Below are 20718 nucleotides of genomic sequence, written 5' to 3'. Positions count from 1 at the left end.
GAAATATGGGAAGACAAGACAAGTGAACAATCCTTGATGTGACAAAGGAGTGATTAAGGCCCTATATGAATAAAAGGATTTGTGGAGAAATTTCATGTAGGCTTCAAATCCTATAGGAATTTCTTCTACATGGTCTTTTGAAATAAACTATTGGAATCTCCCAATCCTACAATGGAGAATCTATTTAAACTTTCGAGGAAATTTAGTAAGAGCTCCAACTTCTTAGAATTAGTGCTTCCCCACTTGTGTTTATTCTACGATTTATTTAAATGATTTCATGTCTCTTTTGTTATCCTCTATTTTGCACTTGCAATCCTTTCAAAAACATTGTTTTTCCTACCCCATTTCTCTTAATCCTCCATTTCAAAGGAGCACTAAAGATATAATTAGTAGATCTAAATCTAACATAGGTATGTTATGGTTTGAAGAAGGAACAATAAACGATAAATAAGAAATAGCTGACATATCTCCTACGAAGATGCTAGCCACAAAACAAAATTGAAGACGTATGAATAAAGGAAACCTAACACCTATATTTAATATCATGCATTAAACCCTTGTGTCATGGCATCATGCACCGCTCCACTGTCACGCCCTGAGTTTTACCCTAGCCAAGAATTAATTAAATAATGTATTAAAAATAATTTGTTAATTAAATTTCAGGAGAAAAACAGTGTATAAATTTAATTAAACTAATTGGAAGCTTTTCGGAATGTTCTAAAATGTCCCGAAAGCATTTTAAATGATTAACAGGATTTAAATTTAAATTTCAGAGAATAAAATTTGCTCTAATAAACTTAATAAAAATCGGCAAAATTGGAGGCAATTTCCTTTTTTTTTACTCCTTCCTTTTTCTTTTCTTTTTCCCTCTTTCTTTTTTCTTTTTCTCTTTTTTTTCCACCCTGGCCGAACTCCTCCTCCTCCCTGGTCGCACCTCCTGCTCTACCCCCTCCTCCTGTGCGATCGATCTCCTCTCCCCCTGTTGATCGCACATCCTTCCTCCTCCCTGCGCCCTCTCCCCCTGCCCCAGATCGCACGTCTCCCTCCCTGCCCTCCAGACTGAGAGCGATCTCCCCTTCCCCTCCAGGTGCGTGCATCTCTCCCTTTCCTCTCCTGTTATACGATCTCCCCACCTCCTCCTCATGGCAAAACTAATTCCTGACTCTAATTCTTATCTCTTTGAAATTTTATTTATTTCCTTTTTAATAGGGGATTGATTCTTAGATTTATCTCTAGTTTTCTCCTATAAATAGACCCTCAAGCCCCCACCTTTTTCATCTTTTTCAGCCACGATGCGCCCATGCCGTCGCTCCGCTTCGCCGGGCGCCATCTCCCTACTGTTGTTCGTGTTCTGCCCATGCCAAACAGCAAGCAACCACCGACCAATTCCCCCACAAAAATACATCGATCCCCGGCTGCCCCTGTTCGGAGCAGTAGTACGTCGCCGCCGGTTTTCCTCCACTGAATTTCAGGTTCGCATATGTTTTATTCTTGCGAATTAATCTAAATTAATCTACCGTTTAATTGTTTAGATTTCCTCGCCGAACAGCGAGGAAACGCAACAGTCCATCGCCAATCTCTCCACCAAATCTCATGTTCGCATACGTTTTGCTCATGCGAATCAATCTATCTTTGATCTACCGTGTAATTACTTAGATTTTCTAATCTAATTAGCTAGCGTGAGATTGATCTACAGTGCAGACTTTAATTTCGTACACGTAGATTGGTTTTACGTTAAAGTCGTTTAGTTTCAGTTAGCGAGTCGTTAAACCTCAATTTAACGGGTTGTTCAATCCTGTCGTTATTCCACTAACAGTTCATGGGTTCGTATTTTGGGTCTGATTCGCCGTACGAATCTTTGATTCGTGCACGTTTTGGTTCTATTTTTCGAATACGCGTACTGTTTGCAAATTTCCCGAGCCGCGGCCCAACACGCGCTCGAAGTCCCCATCGCCTCCCTCGGCACTCTCCTCCTTTTCCCTCTCCTCCAGGCTAGCAGGCCGCCGGCCCAGCCATCCAGCCCGCTCCCTCCGCTCGGCCTGTTCTCCTCCCCTCCCTTCCCACACTGGGCCGACCGAAGGCCACGGCCTAGACGCCACCTCGCTCGCGCCAAGTCTGGGCTGCCTCCCTCTCCTCCTCCGGGCCACTGACAGGTGGTCCCCACCTATCAGCCCCGTCCTCTTCCTCCGACCGCCCTCCGTTGCTGCCACTGCACGATGTTCCCGGCCGAGCCACGCTAGAGCCACACGCGCATCCCGCCACCATGCCGCGTTGTGCCAGCGCGTCGCCGCTACGCCGACTCGCGCCGGCGATCCGCTGCCGCGCCCGTGCGCCACACCCTGCCACCCGCGCTCGCGCCGTCGGTCGTGCCGCGCCACGTTCGCTCGCCACCGCTGCCCCGCTCCCTCGCTGCCGGCTGCCATCATGCCTCACCGCGCGCACGCCTCGCCACGTCGCGCCACGGTCGCTGCAACCATCCTTCGAGCAGGCGTGTCGCCGCTCTGCGTCGCTGATAGCGTTGTGCCTCGCCGCATCTACGCCCTATCATTGCTACTGAGCTGCGCCCTTGCCTCGCGTGCACCGAGCCACCTCGCCACCGCGTCGGCACCCTTGTGTTGCTGCTCTGCCTCGCCTCGCCGTTCATCGTGCTGTCGAGCCATCGGCCGTCCCCGTCCTCCGCTCTCCCGCGCTAGCGCCGCCGCGTCCTAGCCTCGCTGCCGTGTTGCTCCACCGCCGCGCCGGCCGCGCCACCCCAACCGTAGCACGCACCAGCCGCCGCTCCACTCGCGCCGGCCCAACGGCTGTGCCGCCACCTCCATGCCCGCCGCCGCGGATTCCCCGCACCGGCCCAACGGTCGGGCCGCTTTTCCCGCCCGCGCTGCGCAACCACCGCGCGCGCCATGCGCGTGCCACGCCGCCGCTACCAACCATCCCCGGCCTACACGGCGCCACTGCCTCTCCTCTCCCCTTTAAAATCCCTCCCCATGGCTGCGCCGCTGTTTTCCTCCTCCTCCCAAGCTGTCACTTCCGCAACCGGTCCCTTCACCGCCGTTAGACGCCGTCTCCTCCACCACCGGATGCCGCTGCCCGCCACGAGCCGTCATGGCGCCGTGGTCGTCGTGACGCCGCCGCCATCCCGTCCCCGTCGATGCCCACGCCGCCCCATCGCTGTCGGACACCGTCGTCGTCTTCCTACCATCACCACCGGCTCTCGCCGTCCCACCACCCCGGTGAGCATCTCCTCCCTCCTCTCTCCCTTCCTCTATTTTCGTCGCGCGTCACCGAGGGTGTGCGTGCGCCGTGCATCCCTGTCACCATCTGGCCGCACCACCGCTGCTATCTCGCCGTCGCCGAGCCCGTGCCATCACCCGAGCCTTTCGGCCGACGCCATCGCCTCTTCCTCCTTTCCCGTCCTCTCTTCCTCCCGGCTCGTGCTCGCGCGTCGACGCTGTTGGTCCTTCTCGCCGCCCCTTGATCGCCCTCCCCGGTGAGCCGCCCCACACTCCTCCCCCTCCCCCCGCCGTCGCTGGGTGTCGTGGGCCTCCGACCGTCATGGCCGAGCCGCCGCCGGCCTCCGCCTTCATCACGCCGTCGTCGCACCACTCCCGCCATCCCGCGTGGCCGCTTCCCGTTGTCGGGCACTGTCGCCGTCGTGCGCCACCACCCACCGCCTCGTGCTGCCTCCGCTCGGCCGCACGCCGCCATGCGGCCGCATCGCCTCCGCGCCGACGCCCTCGCCCGCACCACCTCCCCTCCGTGCACGCGCCGTTCGCCATCGTGCACCGTTGCCGTCGTGCCGTTCGCCTTGCCGCCGTCGGCCATGCACCTCCTCCCTTCCTCAGCCACCGCCTAACCGCGCCGCTCCTTAGCGCCGCCCCTCGTAGCGTCGTCGGTCGTCGCTGGCTGCCGCCTACCGCGCCGTTCGGCCGAGCGCCTGCGCTCTCCCCTCCCTCCTCTACTCTCTCCCTCTGTCAAGCGGGCCCGGCCCATCGATCTCTCTCTCTCCCATCGTGGGCCCTGCCCTGTCAGCCCCTCCTTCCCCTCCTGTCTCACTGTCAAGTGGGGCCCAGCTGTCAGCGCCAGCTTCTCCTCCGCTGACGTCAACCCCTCCAATTAATTGCGCAATAATTCATTACTGTTTAGTTTAAAAATACAGATAATCTTCTAAAATTCATAAGTAATTCATCTAGTCTCCGTTTAGGTCCATTCAAGTTTCATTAAATCAAGAAAAATACCAAGAATCCATTAAAAATAGTTTCTTTCTCTGTTTCAGTAGTTTTATAGCCTGTTTTGTTTGTTTTGCCTTGTTTGTCGTAGGTTTTTCCCCGTCGTAGCGCCGTCCGTTCCCGAAGTCGCCGCTGAAGTTCCTCGTGGGTCTAAGCAAGGCAAGTGGCACCCTTCTTTGATCATATTGATCCCATGTTTATAAAATTCCCCGCTTTACATTCAAACATGCATTGTTTTATGCAAATCTATTTACTTTATTTACTTATTGGACATTTACCTTTATATCCGTTGATTCCTACTTATTATTATTGTTATCGCAGGGTTAATTTGACTAGAAATAGGCTTAGACAATGCTTAGCCATGTTTAGTTCAACTAGCTCACCAATTATTATTTAATTATTTGTTTGACTTGATAGACCTTTAATGGTTGTGATCATGATTAATTTTCCGATGTGGATTAATTCAACTAAAACATTGCTTATGGTGGGCTGTGGGTGCATGGTTTTGAGAGTCGTGCCCATGGCAATTAAGGACCGGTTCTCAGGAAACCCTGGAAGTCTTACACGTACTAACCACAAGCCAGAATGGGCAACAGTGAGACTTGTAGTCTAGCTTGTCCCTATTCGACGTACCCTGGAAAGGGTGGGCGTGATGGAGTATGGATGGGAATCGTGTTGTAACGATGGTCCTATGCTGCTTCCGAATTCACCTAGGCACAAGAGGGGATTGTCCGACTTGGTGTAAAGGAGGGGGCAAAACCTGAAGTGTGGTGCGATTGTCTAGGGAGGGTTAGGTGAAAGATCTTATCATGGTTTCTGTACTGAGGTATCGTAGTGATACATTGGGGCATGGTAACATACTTGGGAGCCATGTCTTGTGGGTAAAGTTGTACATCTCTGCAGAGTAAAACTATTCGAATAGCCGTGCCCGCGGTTATTGGCCGAATTGATAGATTCGCTGGGATTAGTTGAACCATTAATAACTTGATTAATTTGGAACTGGTTGGACCCTGCGCAATGTGGTATAACATTTGCAGTGGTTTGGGTCTGTCGCAACGTGGTGTAACATTGGACAGAGGGTTGACCCTGTTGTAGTGTGGTGTAACGCTGGACAGTGGTTTGGGCCTGTTGCAACGTGGTGTAAAGTTGAACAATGGATGGTCATTTTAACTGTTATTTTACTTTTATTTCAGTCTATTTTATTTACTGTTTTGCTAAATTACTACTGCTTTGTTCAATTTAACCTTAGCGAATCCTTGATACCCTATTGCATTCATTATTCTTCCTCTCCTGGATGTTACTTGTTGAATACGGTGGTTTGTACTCAGCTTTGCTTAATTTTTCCCCCACCAGAGCAAGTGCCAGAGCCTGAGTTAGAAGTCGGAAGAAGGTAGTTCCCAAGGTTGAAGTGAGGTTCAGTCCGCCGTCGAGAATGCCTGTGGTGTGGAGCCGTCATCGCCAGCTGAAACTGAAGATTAGATGGTTTAGTTTGTTTTCCTTTCCGCTGCATTTCGATAGATAATTGTTTTTATTTGTTTTTAAGTCGTGGAAGTGTGTATTGATTTGTTATAGTGTGTACTCGGGCTGATTCCTGGACCGAGATTTAATACATGCTATTATTTAGAAATTGGTGTAAATTTCTGGGCGTGACATCCACCCACGCTTGTTTTTTTCTCCTTTCTGCAATGTACATGGTAAAAGATATGAATGTAATAGTTTGTTTCACACAATCACATTCGAAACCATTTTGTGGTGTGACAGAGAAGTGACAAATGAAAAAAAATAGAAATTCAATATATCTACATCTAACATAAGTATGCTATGGTATGCCAACCTCTAAAATTAAGATAAATATTAGAAGGAAGAGATAAATAGTTCAACTATGGTCTAACGAAAGAGTGGTAATGAAAAATAAGATATAGTCGATATAACCTTATGCAGATGCTAGCCACAGACAAAATTGAAGACGTTTGAACAAAAAAAACCTTACACTTGTTTATAATATCACATGTTGTATCTTCACTTCATGTCATCTTGCACCGCTCCACCGACACTTGTATTTTTTTTTCCTTTTTTGCAACATGCGTTGCAATTTACACCATCACATTCAAAACCATTTCTTACACACGAACTATCTTGTGACAAGAAAGGCAAAACCTAGAGAATTGAAACAACTATAAGGCTACCCTGTTGATTTCCAGGGACTTTTTTTAGTCCTTGTCATATCGAATGTCCAATGTTTGGATACTAATTATAAATATTAAATATAAACTATTAATAAAACTCACCCCATACTCTGAACTATTTCGCGAGATGAATCTATTCAGCCTAATTAGTCCATGAATAGTAAATGTGATGCTACATTAAACATTTGCTAATCATGGATTAATTAGGCTTAAAAAATTGCCTAATGAAATAGCCTTTATTTATGCAATTAGTTTTGTTATTAGTCTATATTTAATACTCTTAATTAACCTTCAAACATCTGATGTGACAAGTACTTAAAAAAGTTTATAGATCCAAACAGCCCCAAATTGCTAGTTTCCTAGTGTTCCTATCTTGACTCCTCTGCACGGAAAATGAGACAACTAATTAGTACATAATTAATTAAATATTAAGTAAAAAAACTTGAAAGTAGATTAATATGATTTAAAAATAATTATGATATTTTTTTAAAAAAACACTCAGTCCCTATTTTAATACTGTCTCTGTCCCATAATATATAGGATTTTGACTGTTCCCTTATAATTTTTAATCATTCGACTTATTCAAAAATTTAGTGAAAATATAAAAATTTATAAGTAATACTTAAACTAATTTTAATAATAAACAAAATAATAAACAAAATAAATAACATTTTCAATTTTTTTAATAAGACGAGTGGTCAAACATTACAATCAGAAAGTCAAAATCCCTTATAATCTAGGACGGAGGGAGTAGACGACGGCGTTGACTTTTTATTAAAATTTGACCATTTGTCTTATTAAAAAAATTATACGAATAGATTAAAAGTTTAATTTATAATTGAAATACATTGGTAATAATTACAATTATAATAAATTATTGTTAATTACACAAGTTTTTTTATCATACAAATGATTAAAAAGTCAACAACATCGTCTGATTAAACACATGGATGTTATACTTTATTAATATCGAGAAACGTATGTCAGAAAAAATAATCGATGCCAAATGCACCCTAAAAGAACTCCAGATTCAACCAAAAAAGAAATCCAAACGCACTTTGACTGTGACCACAATTTTACCTTTTAAAAAAAATCAAATGAGCAGAGAGAGAGAGAGGGCCCTGAACTGAAGTGGTGGTGTAGTAGTAGTCGACAAAGCGCCCCAAAGTCAAACCCAACCAAAAGTCATTGGCTCCATACGCTGCGGTGGGCTGACAGCCCCCTACATTAAAATAAAAAAAAATAATCCCTCCCCTCCCCGACCGTGGACTTTGCGCCCTCCCCTTCCCCCCACTCTTTTTTTTTCTTTTTTTTTTGTTACAAAAAGTCGCCCCGCCCACCCCCACCCCCACCCCCATTCCACAATCGCGAGCGCTTCCTCCTCCTCCGATCCCGACGGCCACCGCGCCTCGCCGTCGCTCTCTCACTCTAGCTGTTTCGGCGGTGGCGGTAGGGGGAGAGCCTGCGGTGCTCTCTCGGGGGGACGCCCCGCCCGGCTTTGTTGACTAGGCAGGGGGAGGGGGGGGGGGTGTGGGAGTTGTTTGTCTCCTTCCTCGCGCACGCGATCCGCGCCTGACTGCGGCTTCGTCTTCCCTCGTTTTGGTGCTCTGCTCGCTCGCCTCTGTTTGTTTTTTTTCCCTTGGTTGGGTTGGGGTTCTTGTTGGTGGTGGTGGTCGGCTTCGCGGTGGTTCGTTCTCGGGGGTCGTCGTCGTCAACGCGGAGACTTTGCACTCTGGTTCGGCTCGATCTTTAGCGGGGGCGGTCTATTTACTCGGTTTTGCTTGTTGCCGTCGCCGGCGACGGGGTCCGGTCTCCGGTGGTGGAGTTGCGGGGGGATTGCCGATCAATTTCGCGTCGTCTTTGCAGGTGTTTGGTTGGTGTGGCCGAGGCGGTTGTGACGTTCTTCGCTCGGGCGGCGCATTGGCATTGGGCCGAGATGGGCGGCGTGTGCTCGGCGGGGATCCCGGGGGACAGGTCGCCGGCGGAGCTCTCGTTCCGGGCCATGGGGTTGGTGATGGAGCAGGAGCTGAAGGCCTTCCCCGTCGCCGGCAAGGTGCAGGGCAAGAACAGGACGGCGCCGGTCGAGGAGGCGGCGGAGCCCGAGGGCGGTGGCGATCAGCCACACCGCCTCTCTCCCGTGAAGAGCCCCAGGCTGTCCACCGGCGCCGCCAAGGCTCGCCGGTCGGTCTCCAAGGAGCCGCAGCTGGCGCGCTCGTCGTCGGAGAAGCTCAAGTCCGGCAAGTCCAGGACGAGCACCTCCGGCAAGGCAAGTCTCTCGTTCTTTTTCCCTTCCGTTTCTTCAAGCATCAGTAGCATTGCCAGTTGGGTTAGGTGATGGAGTAGCACGAGCATTTTGCTTCAAGATTGAGGCTGCAAGATGTAGACTTTGTCTTATTTTGTTTACGTAATTTGCACATTTCTTACACTGCAATTTGTAGCTAAACAATGATCAGGTCGCCCTTTCCTTTGTAGTATATCAGATTGTGCATATTCAGGCATGAGTTCTGCAGTTCTGAATAAGCTATTTTCTGACCAACTTCCACTGTGTACTTGTGCTCTCTTTGCAGGCTTCAGACATAGGCTCAGTGTTTGGTAGAGCCAGCACCTCTGGAATTGGGAAGGCAGTGGAGGTTTTGGACACACTGAGCAGCAGCATGACAAGTTTTAGCCCTGGAGGTGGGTTCGTATCGGGCGCGAAGGCAAAGGGGAGTCTAGAAATTGTTGCGTTTGAGGTTGCAAACACAATTGTGAAGGGCATGAGCCTCATGCAGTCTCTGTCCAAAGAAAGCATGAGGTTCCTGAAGGGGACTGTCCTCCGATCAGAAGGTGTAAAGCGTTTGGTTTCTAGCGATATGAACGAGTTGATGAGAATCGCCGCGGCCGACAAGAGGTTTGCGATCATCAGTGTTTACATGTTATAGTTTAGCAGATGTAGTGGTGTTGCTGCTCTAACTCCATGCTCTGAAAGAGAATGAAGTGTTTACATTCTGGTTGGTTTTGCAGGCAAGAGCTAACGCTATTTTCACGAGAGGTGATCAGATTTGGCAATCGTTGCAAGAATCCTCAGTGGCACAACCTCGATCGCTATTTTTCCAAGTAAGTTCATAACTTGGCACTGTCTACATGTCCTAATGACTGATGCCAGAGTACGGTGAGCTCAGCTTTGATCTTGTGCTTGTTTGCTTCCAGGCTAGAATCGGAAATTACACCTCAACCAGATCTAAAAGAAATAGCAGAAGCAGAGATGCAACAATTGATGAATCTGGTTCGACTCACGGCTGTGAGTACATTTTACTCCCAAATACGCCCCCGCCCTCTACCCCTAGTCGCAAAAGAATGCCACCATAGAAAGTGTGCAGACATCCAGGATAATTTTGACAAAACATTATCTAGAATGTCTGATATGAATGAAAATGATAATAGTATGTTTCTCACAAGGAAAGATTCATGGTATAACACATATTTTTCTGGATATATATAATAGTACAATTTAGTGGTCAATGTTGCTATCACTTGACTTTGAAAAGAAAAAAAACTGTCACACTTTGATTTCGGAGGCAGTAACTCTTTAGTGGTTATACTGAAATGCGAACTGATTCCACTGATATTTATATTTTATTGTTCTCTTAAGATCATGTTTGCATCAATTATTAATATGTTTGCTATGCATCTTTACCCCATATCTCTTTGCTCCACACTAGTTTTTCCTAATACATTTTTTGTTCACTCTTGTGTTGCTTATAGGATCTATACCATGAGTTGCATGCATTAGATAGATTTGAGCAAGATTATCGCCGAAAATTGGAGGAAGAGAAAAAATCAGTTGGATTTGAAAGAGGTACGCCTATTATGATCTAAAGCTTATATTCTTGTCGTTGAGTAAGCCAGTAATCGTTTCCTTAGAGAATAATTGAGTACAATGAATGAGCAGGGGATACTGTTCAGATTATTAAGCAAGAATTGAAGAGCCAAAGGAAACATGTACAAAACTTGAAGAAAAAGTCTCTTTGGAATAAGATGCTTGATGATGTAAGTATTTGTACTGTAATTTCCATGACTTGAAGTATTTATACAATGACAGAGGGATAACCCTGTCCTGAACCATGTTATCTTCCTTCTATCTATAGGTCATGGAGAAGCTTGTAGATATTGTCCACTTCTTACATGTTGAGATTCAAGAGTCTTTTGGGTCTTACGGTATGCCTAGCTGCACTGTCTTATCGATCATCAACTCGATAATTCACTGTGCTTGCCAACTGATTACTTTGGACTTGCCCTTATCTTTGGTCTCTTTTTTTTTCTCCTGTAGATATAGCTGCACAATCGAATGAATCTTCGGAGAGCCGTCAGACATTAGGATCAGCTGGTCTCTCGCTGCACTATGCTAATATCATTTCACAGATCGACAATATTGTAAGTTTCTTCAGGTTATTTACATATATTTTTCTCATCATGTCAATACATAAATTTTAGACGATCCTAAGTTCTATTATTGGGTATCCTATGAATGTTTTCCACAGGATTTAATAGCTGGTGATTTTTTTCCATAATATAGTATTATATGCTCAGAAAGTATGGTCTTTATTCCCTCCAAGTTATAGCCATATAGGACAACGGCATGAGCATGATAGATTTGAAAACCCGGTTAGGTTGTTGTTGTGCATTCTTAAACAGTTAAACTGCAAATGTTTCTTTCAGAACAGCTGTTTTTTCTGTTCAGCCAGTCAACTTCTATAAATGTCAGAGTGACAACTCACAAATTTGTGCTGAAAATATATTATAGAGTTGAATAAAGACCTTATGATGATAATAATGAACAGAATAAAAACGATACTTCATATGAAATATAATCAAGTACGTGAACATTCACTGAAACTGTTTACTGATTTGATTTTGGTCAACCGAAGGTTTCCCGAAGCACTGTTCCACCTCAAAGCACAAGAGATGCACTCTATCAAGGACTGCCTCCAACTATTAAGTCTGCTCTTCGAACAAAGCTACTAAATTCCCCAGAATCCCAAGAGGTATTTTGATGCTTAAAACAACTGCTTGATAAATTACGTTAGCTACAAGCCCTACCATATATCCTGCAGGCTCACTTCCTTAATGTTTTCTTGCTATGGTAGGTTCCAATCATTGAAATCAGATCTTCGATGGAGAAAACATTGCAATGGATTATCCCGATTGCTAGCAATACAGCCAGGTAATTCGGTATTGACTGTATAATAGCATTGCAATTCTGCATAGATCTAGCCAGACTTTTGGTTCTAATCCAGGTACTGACACCTTCTGTTCATGTTTGCTTGGATGCTACATCAGAGCACACCATGGATTCGGATGGGTTGGCGAGTGGGCGAACACAGGGTTAGATGCTCATCCCTGCATCCACCAATCTGCTCATTTATTCTATTATTAAAATATGCGAAAACAGGACTAAAAATTGCCATGCTAATCGGAGAAAACAAGAAACATTTGCGCTTGTGATCATGGCGAGTTATGAAAGCGATTAAGAACATTTTCAGTGAGAAGCACAAGAGTTGCATCACTGTATTACTGTCCCTTTTCCCATGATGCATTCTGAAATTATTATGATTTTTTTATTTTTTTAAATATTTTTAATAAATATTTTATTAATAAACCTTGAAAGTAAATATTTTTACCGGTCACGCCGCCCCTAGCGTGGCAAAAAAAAGCTGTCATGGGTGCGACAGGCCTGCCACGCTCCGCGTGGTACCGAGTTGCCACACCAGGTGGGATGGCGTGGCCAAAAGGTTAAAATGGTGAAAATATTTATCAATAAGGTTCAGTAATAAAATTATTTATTAAAAAGATTTTAAAAATTAAAAAAAATCAGCTATTATCTAGCTGCGCAACTCTGCGCGAGCACACAGGCATCCAGCTTACTGAATGCAAGAATTCTCATGATGTTTATTTCAAACCAATTTACACAGGAGTGATGTGATGCGAAGGGCGCCTGGGCAGCCTGACGTGCTCAAGATCGAGACCTTCTACCATGCAGACAAGGAGAAGACGGAGGCATGCATCCTGGACCTCGTCGTGTGGCTCCACCACCTCATCAGCTACAGCCGGCCAAGCACCGGGGCCAGGTCGAGGTCGCCGAGCAGGTCGCCGGTGCGCTCCCCTCCCCTCACGCCGCCGCAGCAGCTGATGACGCCGTCCTCACCGCCGCCGCCGGCGAGGCCGAGCGACCTCAGCCTCACCAGGGAGGACCGCGCGATGCTTCAGGACGTGTACGCCAGCCGGCGCCGGCGCGCCCCCGGTCACAGCAGGAGCCAGGAGCTGTCGTCGAATCGCGGCGGCGGCGGCGGCAGGGACGGCTCGTCGGCGGCGCAGCTGAGCAAGAACGACAGGCTGAGCAAGAGCAGCAGCGACGCCCCAGCGCGGGCCACCGCCGCCGGCGGCGGCGGCGGAGGAGGCAAGCTCTTCCCGCTGACCAGGAGGCCCTCCTCGGCCTTGGTGTCGCCCGCCGTCGACTTCGACATCGACGGCATCAAGGCGCTGGATGGCCAGAAACGGCAGTGACCGTGACGTCACACCCGTCTTGTCTTCCTCGCCAATTTTGCTCAAACCGTCCACTGCTCAACGCAGAGACGCCGGTGAACTGTGAAAGAGATGAAATCAAGATAGAAAATAAATCAAGAAATGGAGATGATCAGGCCAGATGCGAAACCAGGATCGGTGTGATTGCATTATACTTGTTAATTTGATCGCCATTGTATATTGTAGGAGAAAGAAAGATGGATAGATAGGTACGTAGCCCAAGAATTGCAGTGTCAGATACCATCAGACATCACATCATATGCATATATACTTCCTATGAATGACATATTTTTATGAATGACACTGTTGACTTTTAGTATTACGTTTGATCATTCGTCTTATTCAAAATTTATATCCAAATATATAAAATTATAATACATACTTAAAGTTTCTATAATAATAAATCATATTATAACAAAATAATTAATAATTATATAATTTTTTTAATAAAACGAATGGTCAGACGTGGACCTAAAAGTTAACGCCGTAATATAAGAGTATATCACAGCTCGTGCAATGCCTGAAGACTATCATTTCAAGAGACTCCGCATGCATATAGATAGTCACCACCAGATCAAGGGCATGTTTAGAGAACTTAAGATTCTAATAAACAGTCGATGAGAAGTCAACTTCTCTAAACCTGCAGTTGCCAGAAGCTGCCCCAAACATGCCTAGGCCACCCGCTGACCTGAAACTGCTTGTGAAAATTTCCAATGGAACACCGGTTTCTTTTTCTGTTGCGTGCAATGTGCAGGCTGCAGGCACTGCACATTAACTCCATGTATACTGCACTGTACTGTTATACAATGTGGCATTGGAGGCTTGCAGCATCCTGCATGAATGCACTCAAGTTCATGAGATTGTTGGAGGGGGCCATTCCAAGATCTGCTAGCATCACCATGCATGTGTGGGCTCATGCTCATGTACATATGGACCAAATGTATCCATTGCATATTTGGTCCCTCCTACTGCATGGGTGAGGGAGGATGAAGAATCAGGAAAGCAACAGGGAGAAGATTTGGAATTCAGAAGCAAACATGTGCAAATTGCGTCGGCATCCTTGGTCTCTTCGATCTGGAGTTCTGGGCTGGAGTCCACTCTCCAGCAACAGCCGCAAGCTACCTGCAGGAAGAAGGGAAAGCTGCCGCATCCATCATGGTCAGCAAGCCTGGATCTCTGACGAGATGACTGAGCCTGGAGGCATGGAGCATTTGGTGCGCAATGATTCATCGTCACCACTTTTCGCTATTCGACCATTTTTGATAATAAATTATGAAAATGAACCAGTTTAAATAACTTTTTCAAAAAAATTGAACCATTTACTCCACGTCACGCTCGATGGAGTGGAGGTTTTTATCTCGGCACTAGGGGATTGACACGGAGGTCCCTGCCACTTGGATCTAGATGGGTCAACTACCACGTTCAACGAGGTTCACGTCAAGCCTTGGCATATAGATGGATGACCTTCGCGCTATCAGGGGTGTGTATTAAAATGGTGTATTTCTTTAAATAAGTTTTAAAACCAATTTATTTTTTAATTACTTCTAGAAATAATTAAATAATGTAATTTTCAGGCAAAGCGAAGGGTGTGTACATGTGTGTGTGACCAGGGGCGGATTTAAGGGGGGTTAGCGGGGCTCTAACACCCTTTGCGCTGGATTCCCTGTGAAAAATAGAGGGGAGGGGAGGGGGAAGAAGAGGAGAGCTGAAGGTGGAAGAAAGTAAACAGCTTCTCCAATCTTCGGATCCTAGATCCGCCACTGTGTTACTTGTACGAGGATAGGAGATCGATCGATCGATGGGAGGCCAGGGATTTGGGACAAAAACTGGGCAGATTTCTACGGACAATGTTTTTACCATATCATACATTTTTTATAGCGAATTTGGATTTTGGCGTAGATGAGGATGTCGGAATGGTTTGGAGTCTAAGCGGACTAGGCTTATAAATGGATCACAGTATTAGCTAGTACGTGCATATATAAACAATAGAAGAGGATCGAACAATAAGGCCAATTAGGCTCTAAACTCAAGAGAGAGTCTCTAAATTAAAAGAGATAGATGAACTTGGGTTAACATGACAATGTATGGGCGAATGGGCGAAAGAGCATGTACGTATAAAATCAGATTATCCAAATGACCCCTTGTCATATTTTAGGAATGTCATTAATTGCACATATGCACTTTTTTGCCACTTATCATGGAGTGGCAAAAATGTTACTCACTTAGTTACATATTATAAAAGTTTTAATCATACTTTGATTAATCCATGTATTAATGTTACTCCCTTAGTTACATATTATAAAAGTTTTAATCATACCTTGATTAATCCATGTATTAATGAATATGTTTTATATATGTATTTAAATTCACAGTATTCATATAAATATACAACATAACATCATATAACATGAAACATGAAACAGATGTAATAATTATTCTAAAACATTGTTTTTTTTAAAAAAAATGCAGTAGTCGTAACTGGGCAATTGCGATGCAGCTAGGTTACATGTGCCATCGAGGAGCACGGCAAAACCGGCTGTAGGGACGCCTAGCTAGCTATTAGATGAGTAGGAGTAGCGGCCAAGAACTCCCCTGTATTCTTCTTCTCCCGCCGGCCGCTTGCTTTTCAGCTTGAAACGAATGCAACAATACAACGCGACGCAAGCAAAGCTCTTATACATCATCAGACATGTCGCCTTGCCTTGCGCCGCATGTCATGTACATGTACACCCATACAAGCACCATCGCCAATCAGCCATCCTAGAGAGCAACGACGGATCCCAGATCTAAAGGCTAGAGGACTGGTTAACTTCATCTTTCTTTAGTCAGGGGCGGCTTTCTTTAGTCAGGGGTGGATCTACAGTATGTGAAGTGGGGCCCTAGTGTATTACTAATTAGTAATTAAGTAAAAAAGTTTTAACCACACTAACGGTTCTAATAAAGTGCCCTCACTCGATTTTTGGGTGAGATCCGTCCCTATCTTTAGCCACACATCTTCTTCTTCCTCATTCTCTTCTCCTCCCTCCTCTCTTCACTATTTTTTATGAACGATCCAACGTGTAGAGGGCTAGAGCTCGTAGCCTCCCGCTAGACCCGCCCCTGCTAGAGAGAGGGGGGAAGGCTCCATGCTTTTCGGCAAGGACACCATCCTTCTTCATGGTTTTTGTGATGCCATACACAACACACACATGTGCACTCGCTCAGGGATTAAAGAATCTTCTTTTTCATTCTTCCTTTGGAGTACTCTTCTAGAGGATGAAGATGCTGCAGATGCAGTGGTTTGATTATTGCTAGATAATCCATAATTAATTATGGGCAATTAGGATGCCCTTGACATGCATGAGGAATCCATGGGCTATATATTATTGTAGACTTTAATAGCATGGGGGGTTAACTAGCTTAGGTCCTGGTCAGGACGCAGGAGGAAACTGAGCTGGAGATGACCAATGATTAACATTTTTTTAATTTCCTTAACAAAGACATGCTGAATAATTGTTTATCACTAGCTAGTGAACATGTTTGTTTTTCTTTTTTGAAAAAGCTGAATGAACACTAAAATGTTCTGCTTGGTAGACAATACTCAATCTAGCTCAAATTTAAACTAAAACATTCTTTTATGGTAAGTATTTTGACACTGAAACCTACAACTATGGTCAGCATGCATGTCGTAATATAATCAACCAGTTGGTGTGCAGTTACATCGATTTTTGGTTACTGATTTATGACAGCTCCGAGAAAAAAAAGATTCCCCAATATTACTATAACAAGTAGGTCATTATATATCAGAAGAAATGACAAGAAGAATCCGTATGAGTTGACAGTGTAGTGCTAGTGATAATCTCACATAATCTCGATGACAAGGACACATGTGCAATATATGGAACAGTTTTTATAGTATTGTCTTTTAGACCCCAAATCCCCAATGTACCAATCATTAGTTCATCCATATAATTTTTGTTACTCCATTCGATCAAAGATATTTATCCTTTAGAATAGAATAAAATTTAGTTCAATTTTTAAAATTTTGGCCACCAATTATTTCTTAAAAGCTTAATTTAAATGCAAAACAAATTATATGTAGAGAGAGCGAGATTTTTCTCGAAAGGTATTATCACAATATAATAAACTTATTTGAATTTAGAAATTCATTCTAATAAAAATTGGTTGTTGGGATTTTAAAATTTTAACTAATTTTATATAAACAATAGAAATTTTTAACCGGATGGAGTATAACCAACAAACATGGCACAGCTTAATTTTGTAGTGAAGAAAGTGGCGCATAATCACGAATCGCTCAAACTTAGGTGGTGCAGGGGTACACTGAGCTGTGTTTTACTAAGTTCATTCTCAATGTAAGTTTCATGAATACAATTACCTAGAGCGACATGTTATTTAAACGGTTTAAAACTAGGATAAAACACAACTCTCTCAATGCATAGTTTTATCTATTGTTGTTTCCTAGGTTACATGCAAGATACAAACTGTTTAGGTAACCGTGCATAGAAGGTTTCATCCCCATAAAACTCATTTCATCTCTCTTCATTAATACTTTGTCACATTATTAAAAATGTCTACATGGTATATTATTTATTGTCCATGAAACTTTTATTGAGACTAGTCTAATACTACCCCCGTCCCATAATACCTCAATTTTTCGTTTTTTTCTTGTCCAACGTTTGACCATTCGTCTTATTTAAAAAATTTATACGAAAACTTAAAAAATTAGTCATGCATAAAATACTATTTATATTTTATCATCTAGTAAGATAAAAATATTAATCACAAAACATTTTAAATAAGACGAAGAGTCAAAATATTATATAAAAAACTAAAAATAATCATATTTCGGGACGGATGTAATATGTCGCCACGTGTATAAAGCACTGCAAACACGCTCATTTCGCGCCGGCCATATCCGATACGTACGATGAAATAATTAAAATTTCATGCTCTCATATTTGATAAGCAATGGCCACATAGAGAAACTTTAGGTTAAAAAAGTGTTAAAGTTTTATGGGTAAATTTGATCAGCGATGGCCACCCAGAGAAACCCAACCACAAGTTTAAACCTAAGCCCAACAACAATTATTGCACATACCAACGTCATCAGCATCAACAGCAGCAATTTGATTATAACTAATTAATGGTAGTGCCGATTTATTGGAGGTTGAACCAATTAAGCACACCAATTAATCAATTAATCAAATCAGAAACTCATGTTCTTGTTGCATGTATGATACTAGTGCCATCTTAGTTAATTAATCACACGATTAATAATTACACCAAACACAAATTCCAAATTCATAATCATATACTCTACTAAGTACTACTACTCAAGTAGACAGTATTGCAGATGATCCCATTTGAGAGATGGCACGCTTATCTCTCACGGCGCCGGCGGCTTGGCGGCGAAGCAGGCGGCGGCGCGCTTGCAGGAGCGGTAGAGGCTGAGGACGGAGAGCCACTCGGCGAGGGCGTCGACGGCCAGGCGCGGGCGCCGCCGGGCGAGGCGGCGGGCCTTCCTCGGCGCCGCCGTCAGGCCGAGCTTGCCGCCTCCGCTGCCCGGCGGCATTGCGGCGGCATAGTCGGCGGGGACGACGGCGGAGGCGTAGGGGTCGGGCGCCCTGGTGGAGAGGAGCGACGGCGGGAGCGGGAGCGGCGGCGCCGCGGCGGACTTGTGGAGCTTGGAGTTGGAGGAGCGGGGCGCCCTGGCGGGCGTCTTGGGGATGCCCGGGCGGTGCTCCCAGGAGAAGGGCACGGAGGAGGCCCGCAGCGGGGAGGGGAGGAACCGGTGGAACGGCGACGGCGACGTCGGCGGGAAGAAGGAGAAGGAGGCGGACGAGGAGGAGGAGGAGGAGGAGGCGGAGAAGGAGGAGCCCCCGCCTGCGGACGAGGGGACGAGGCGGCGCCCCCGGCGGCGGCGTGGAGTGGATGCGACGGCGGAGGTCGCCGGAGGCGGCGGCGAGGGGGAGGAGGGCATCGGGGATGGTGGGTGGGGGGCTGATCGATGGGAGAGCTGGGCTGGGGCCGTCGGGTTTTTATGGTGCGCGCGCTGAGGGTTGAGACGGTGCCACACGGGGAAGTGAAACGTGTTTAGAAACCGCAGTCGGCGGCGTGATTCAGTCCGCAGCAACAAAGCAGCGCTGCCCAAACAGACATCACATTCCTTGCATGTCGGTTTTTTCACTCTCTCCTTATCGTTTTAGATAGTAACACAGACTTCTAAATATAATTATGATTTGTTTTTTTATTAAAATATGTATAATAAATAAATAAATGTATAATTTTATTAAAGTACACTTTATAACTTATCTTGTAATTTGAAACTATATATTCTAAACTTTAAGAGTTATGAAACTGAAGAAAGTACTTGTAGTCATTTTAGTTCAGTATTAATGAGCAATAATGAATAATAACATATATATTAGTTTATAGATCAATTTAAGATAAACCAAAACATCTTATATACTCCCTCCATCTCTAAATGTTTGACGCTCTAGATTTTTTTTATACACGTTTGATTATCCGTCTTGTTAAAAAAAATTGTAAAATATGTAAAGCTATATATATATGCATAAAAGTATATCTAACAATAAATAAAATGATATAAAATAATTAATAATTATGTAAATTTTTTGAATAAGATGAATAGTCAGACGTATATAAAAAAGTTAACGCCGTCAAATATTTAGGGACGGAGGGAGTAACATGTTCTAATTTATTTGAAATTGATCGTAGTAATCACTTAGCAGCTGGCAAATATTCAGCCTTCATATTCATTTTAAGCGCATCCTTTGTTAAAACACATCTTAATATTTGTATCTACCAAAATTCAAACTTTGTGGAATAATCATACATCACTCTACCATCACACTTTAGGTGCTTTCAATATTTTTTTTAAAAAAAAGAAGAGATAGAAAATCCCATGCCTCATGTTTCAAAAGAGTTTAAGATAATAAGAGCTTTATAAATCTCAGTCAATTACATCGAGAAGATACTCTGGTATCGAGAACACTTCCGGTCTCTCGCACACCGCTAAAACTCACACACATATATAAGTTCTCTCTAAAATAAAGATAATACATGAAAATGTTAAGGACTATCAATTTGTAGATTGGGTCTTCATCCATGCTCTGGGTAAAAAACTTCCAAACCATACGCTCCAATTGCTGGCAGAACTGCAAAAGAAAATCATAGTCCTAGCTTCTTAGAGTATGGCTCAGGAACATAACCAATGAGTAACCGGCAAGATCACCTATAAAAGAGAGTGAATCTTTTTGTCATCAAAACCTCACATTCTCTCTATGTGCCCATAACGACCAACACGTAGCAACGACTCCTAGCAAGAGGCAGAGGATCTCATATATTTAGGAACTTGTAAAAGGCAAACCCAAACATGTGTGAGATACTGTGAGAACGGACATAGGTATATATAGAGCAATTTGGATGATAGATCGCACAAAATTAGAAACACAACAATGAAAGAAAAGATTTTTAATTGTCCCTTTTTTTTACAGAAAAACATGTCTTATATCTTGCCAAATACTCTTGACAAGATTATTCTATGTTATAACTACGCCGCGCCCTAAGGCTTTGTTCGGCTCACAACTTAGAGCAAGTTCAATAGTATAGCTAACTATTGGCTCTAAATTATTTATAGTCAATTTATACAATAGTTACTTACAAAACATTAATATCTGGTCCCACATGTCATACGCACACCGTGTCTTAAAGCCGTGCTGCAA

The 20718-nt window shown here is 44.4% G+C and overlaps 2 protein-coding genes and 1 long non-coding RNA gene across 3 annotated transcripts; 2 read left to right on the top strand and 1 right to left on the bottom strand.

The window, feature by feature from the left end:
- Nucleotides 1-936: 936 nt before the first annotated feature.
- Nucleotides 937-4391, top strand: LOC121053664. Its single transcript, XR_005811201.1, has 3 exons — nt 937-1087; nt 1288-1472; nt 4318-4391. It is a non-coding gene; the product is annotated as an uncharacterized LOC121053664 (long non-coding RNA).
- A 3399-nt stretch (nt 4392-7790) lies between these two features.
- LOC102718151 (protein PSK SIMULATOR 1-like) lies at nt 7791-13276 on the top strand. Its single transcript, XM_040520273.1, has 13 exons — nt 7791-8147; nt 8279-8678; nt 8980-9302; nt 9416-9508; nt 9602-9692; nt 10157-10250; nt 10344-10441; nt 10540-10609; nt 10722-10825; nt 11320-11436; nt 11539-11615; nt 11732-11776; nt 12364-13276. The coding sequence occupies exons 2-13, from the start codon at nt 8349-8351 to the stop codon at nt 12953-12955; spliced, it is 2034 nt and encodes a 677-aa protein (XP_040376207.1). The 5' UTR covers nt 7791-8147; nt 8279-8348; the 3' UTR covers nt 12956-13276.
- A 4720-nt stretch (nt 13277-17996) lies between these two features.
- On the bottom strand, nt 17997-18953 carry LOC121053637 (proline-rich receptor-like protein kinase PERK2). Its single transcript, XM_040521360.1, has one exon. It carries the CDS (start codon nt 18951-18953, stop codon nt 18360-18362), a length of 594 nt encoding a protein of 197 aa, XP_040377294.1. The 3' UTR covers nt 17997-18359.
- Nucleotides 18954-20718: the final 1765 nt, after the last annotated feature.

Source organism: Oryza brachyantha, chromosome 2 (assembly GCF_000231095.2).
Source record: "Oryza brachyantha chromosome 2, ObraRS2, whole genome shotgun sequence".
NCBI lineage: Eukaryota > Viridiplantae > Streptophyta > Magnoliopsida > Poales > Poaceae > Oryza > Oryza brachyantha.
Note: the sequence above shows the minus strand (reverse complement) of the source record. Positions and strands in the feature narration are given on the sequence as shown.

What these genes read in the sequence shown, in the direction of transcription:
- LOC121053637 (XM_040521360.1), bottom strand. Translation starts at nt 18,953, where the DNA reads ATGCCCTCCTCCCCCTCGCCGCCGCCTCCGGCGACCTCCGCCGTCGCA.
- LOC102718151 (XM_040520273.1), top strand. Translation starts at nt 8,349, where the DNA reads ATGGGCGGCGTGTGCTCGGCGGGGATCCCGGGGGACAGGTCGCCGGCG. An exon ending in ATCAGTTGGATTTGAAAGAG is followed by an intron (nt 10,251 to 10,343) that starts GTACGCCTATTA and finishes ATGAATGAGCAG; the next exon opens with GGGATACTGTTCAGATTATT. An exon ending in GGCGAGTGGGCGAACACAGG is followed by an intron (nt 11,777 to 12,363) that starts GTTAGATGCTCA and finishes CAATTTACACAG; the next exon opens with GAGTGATGTGATGCGAAGGG.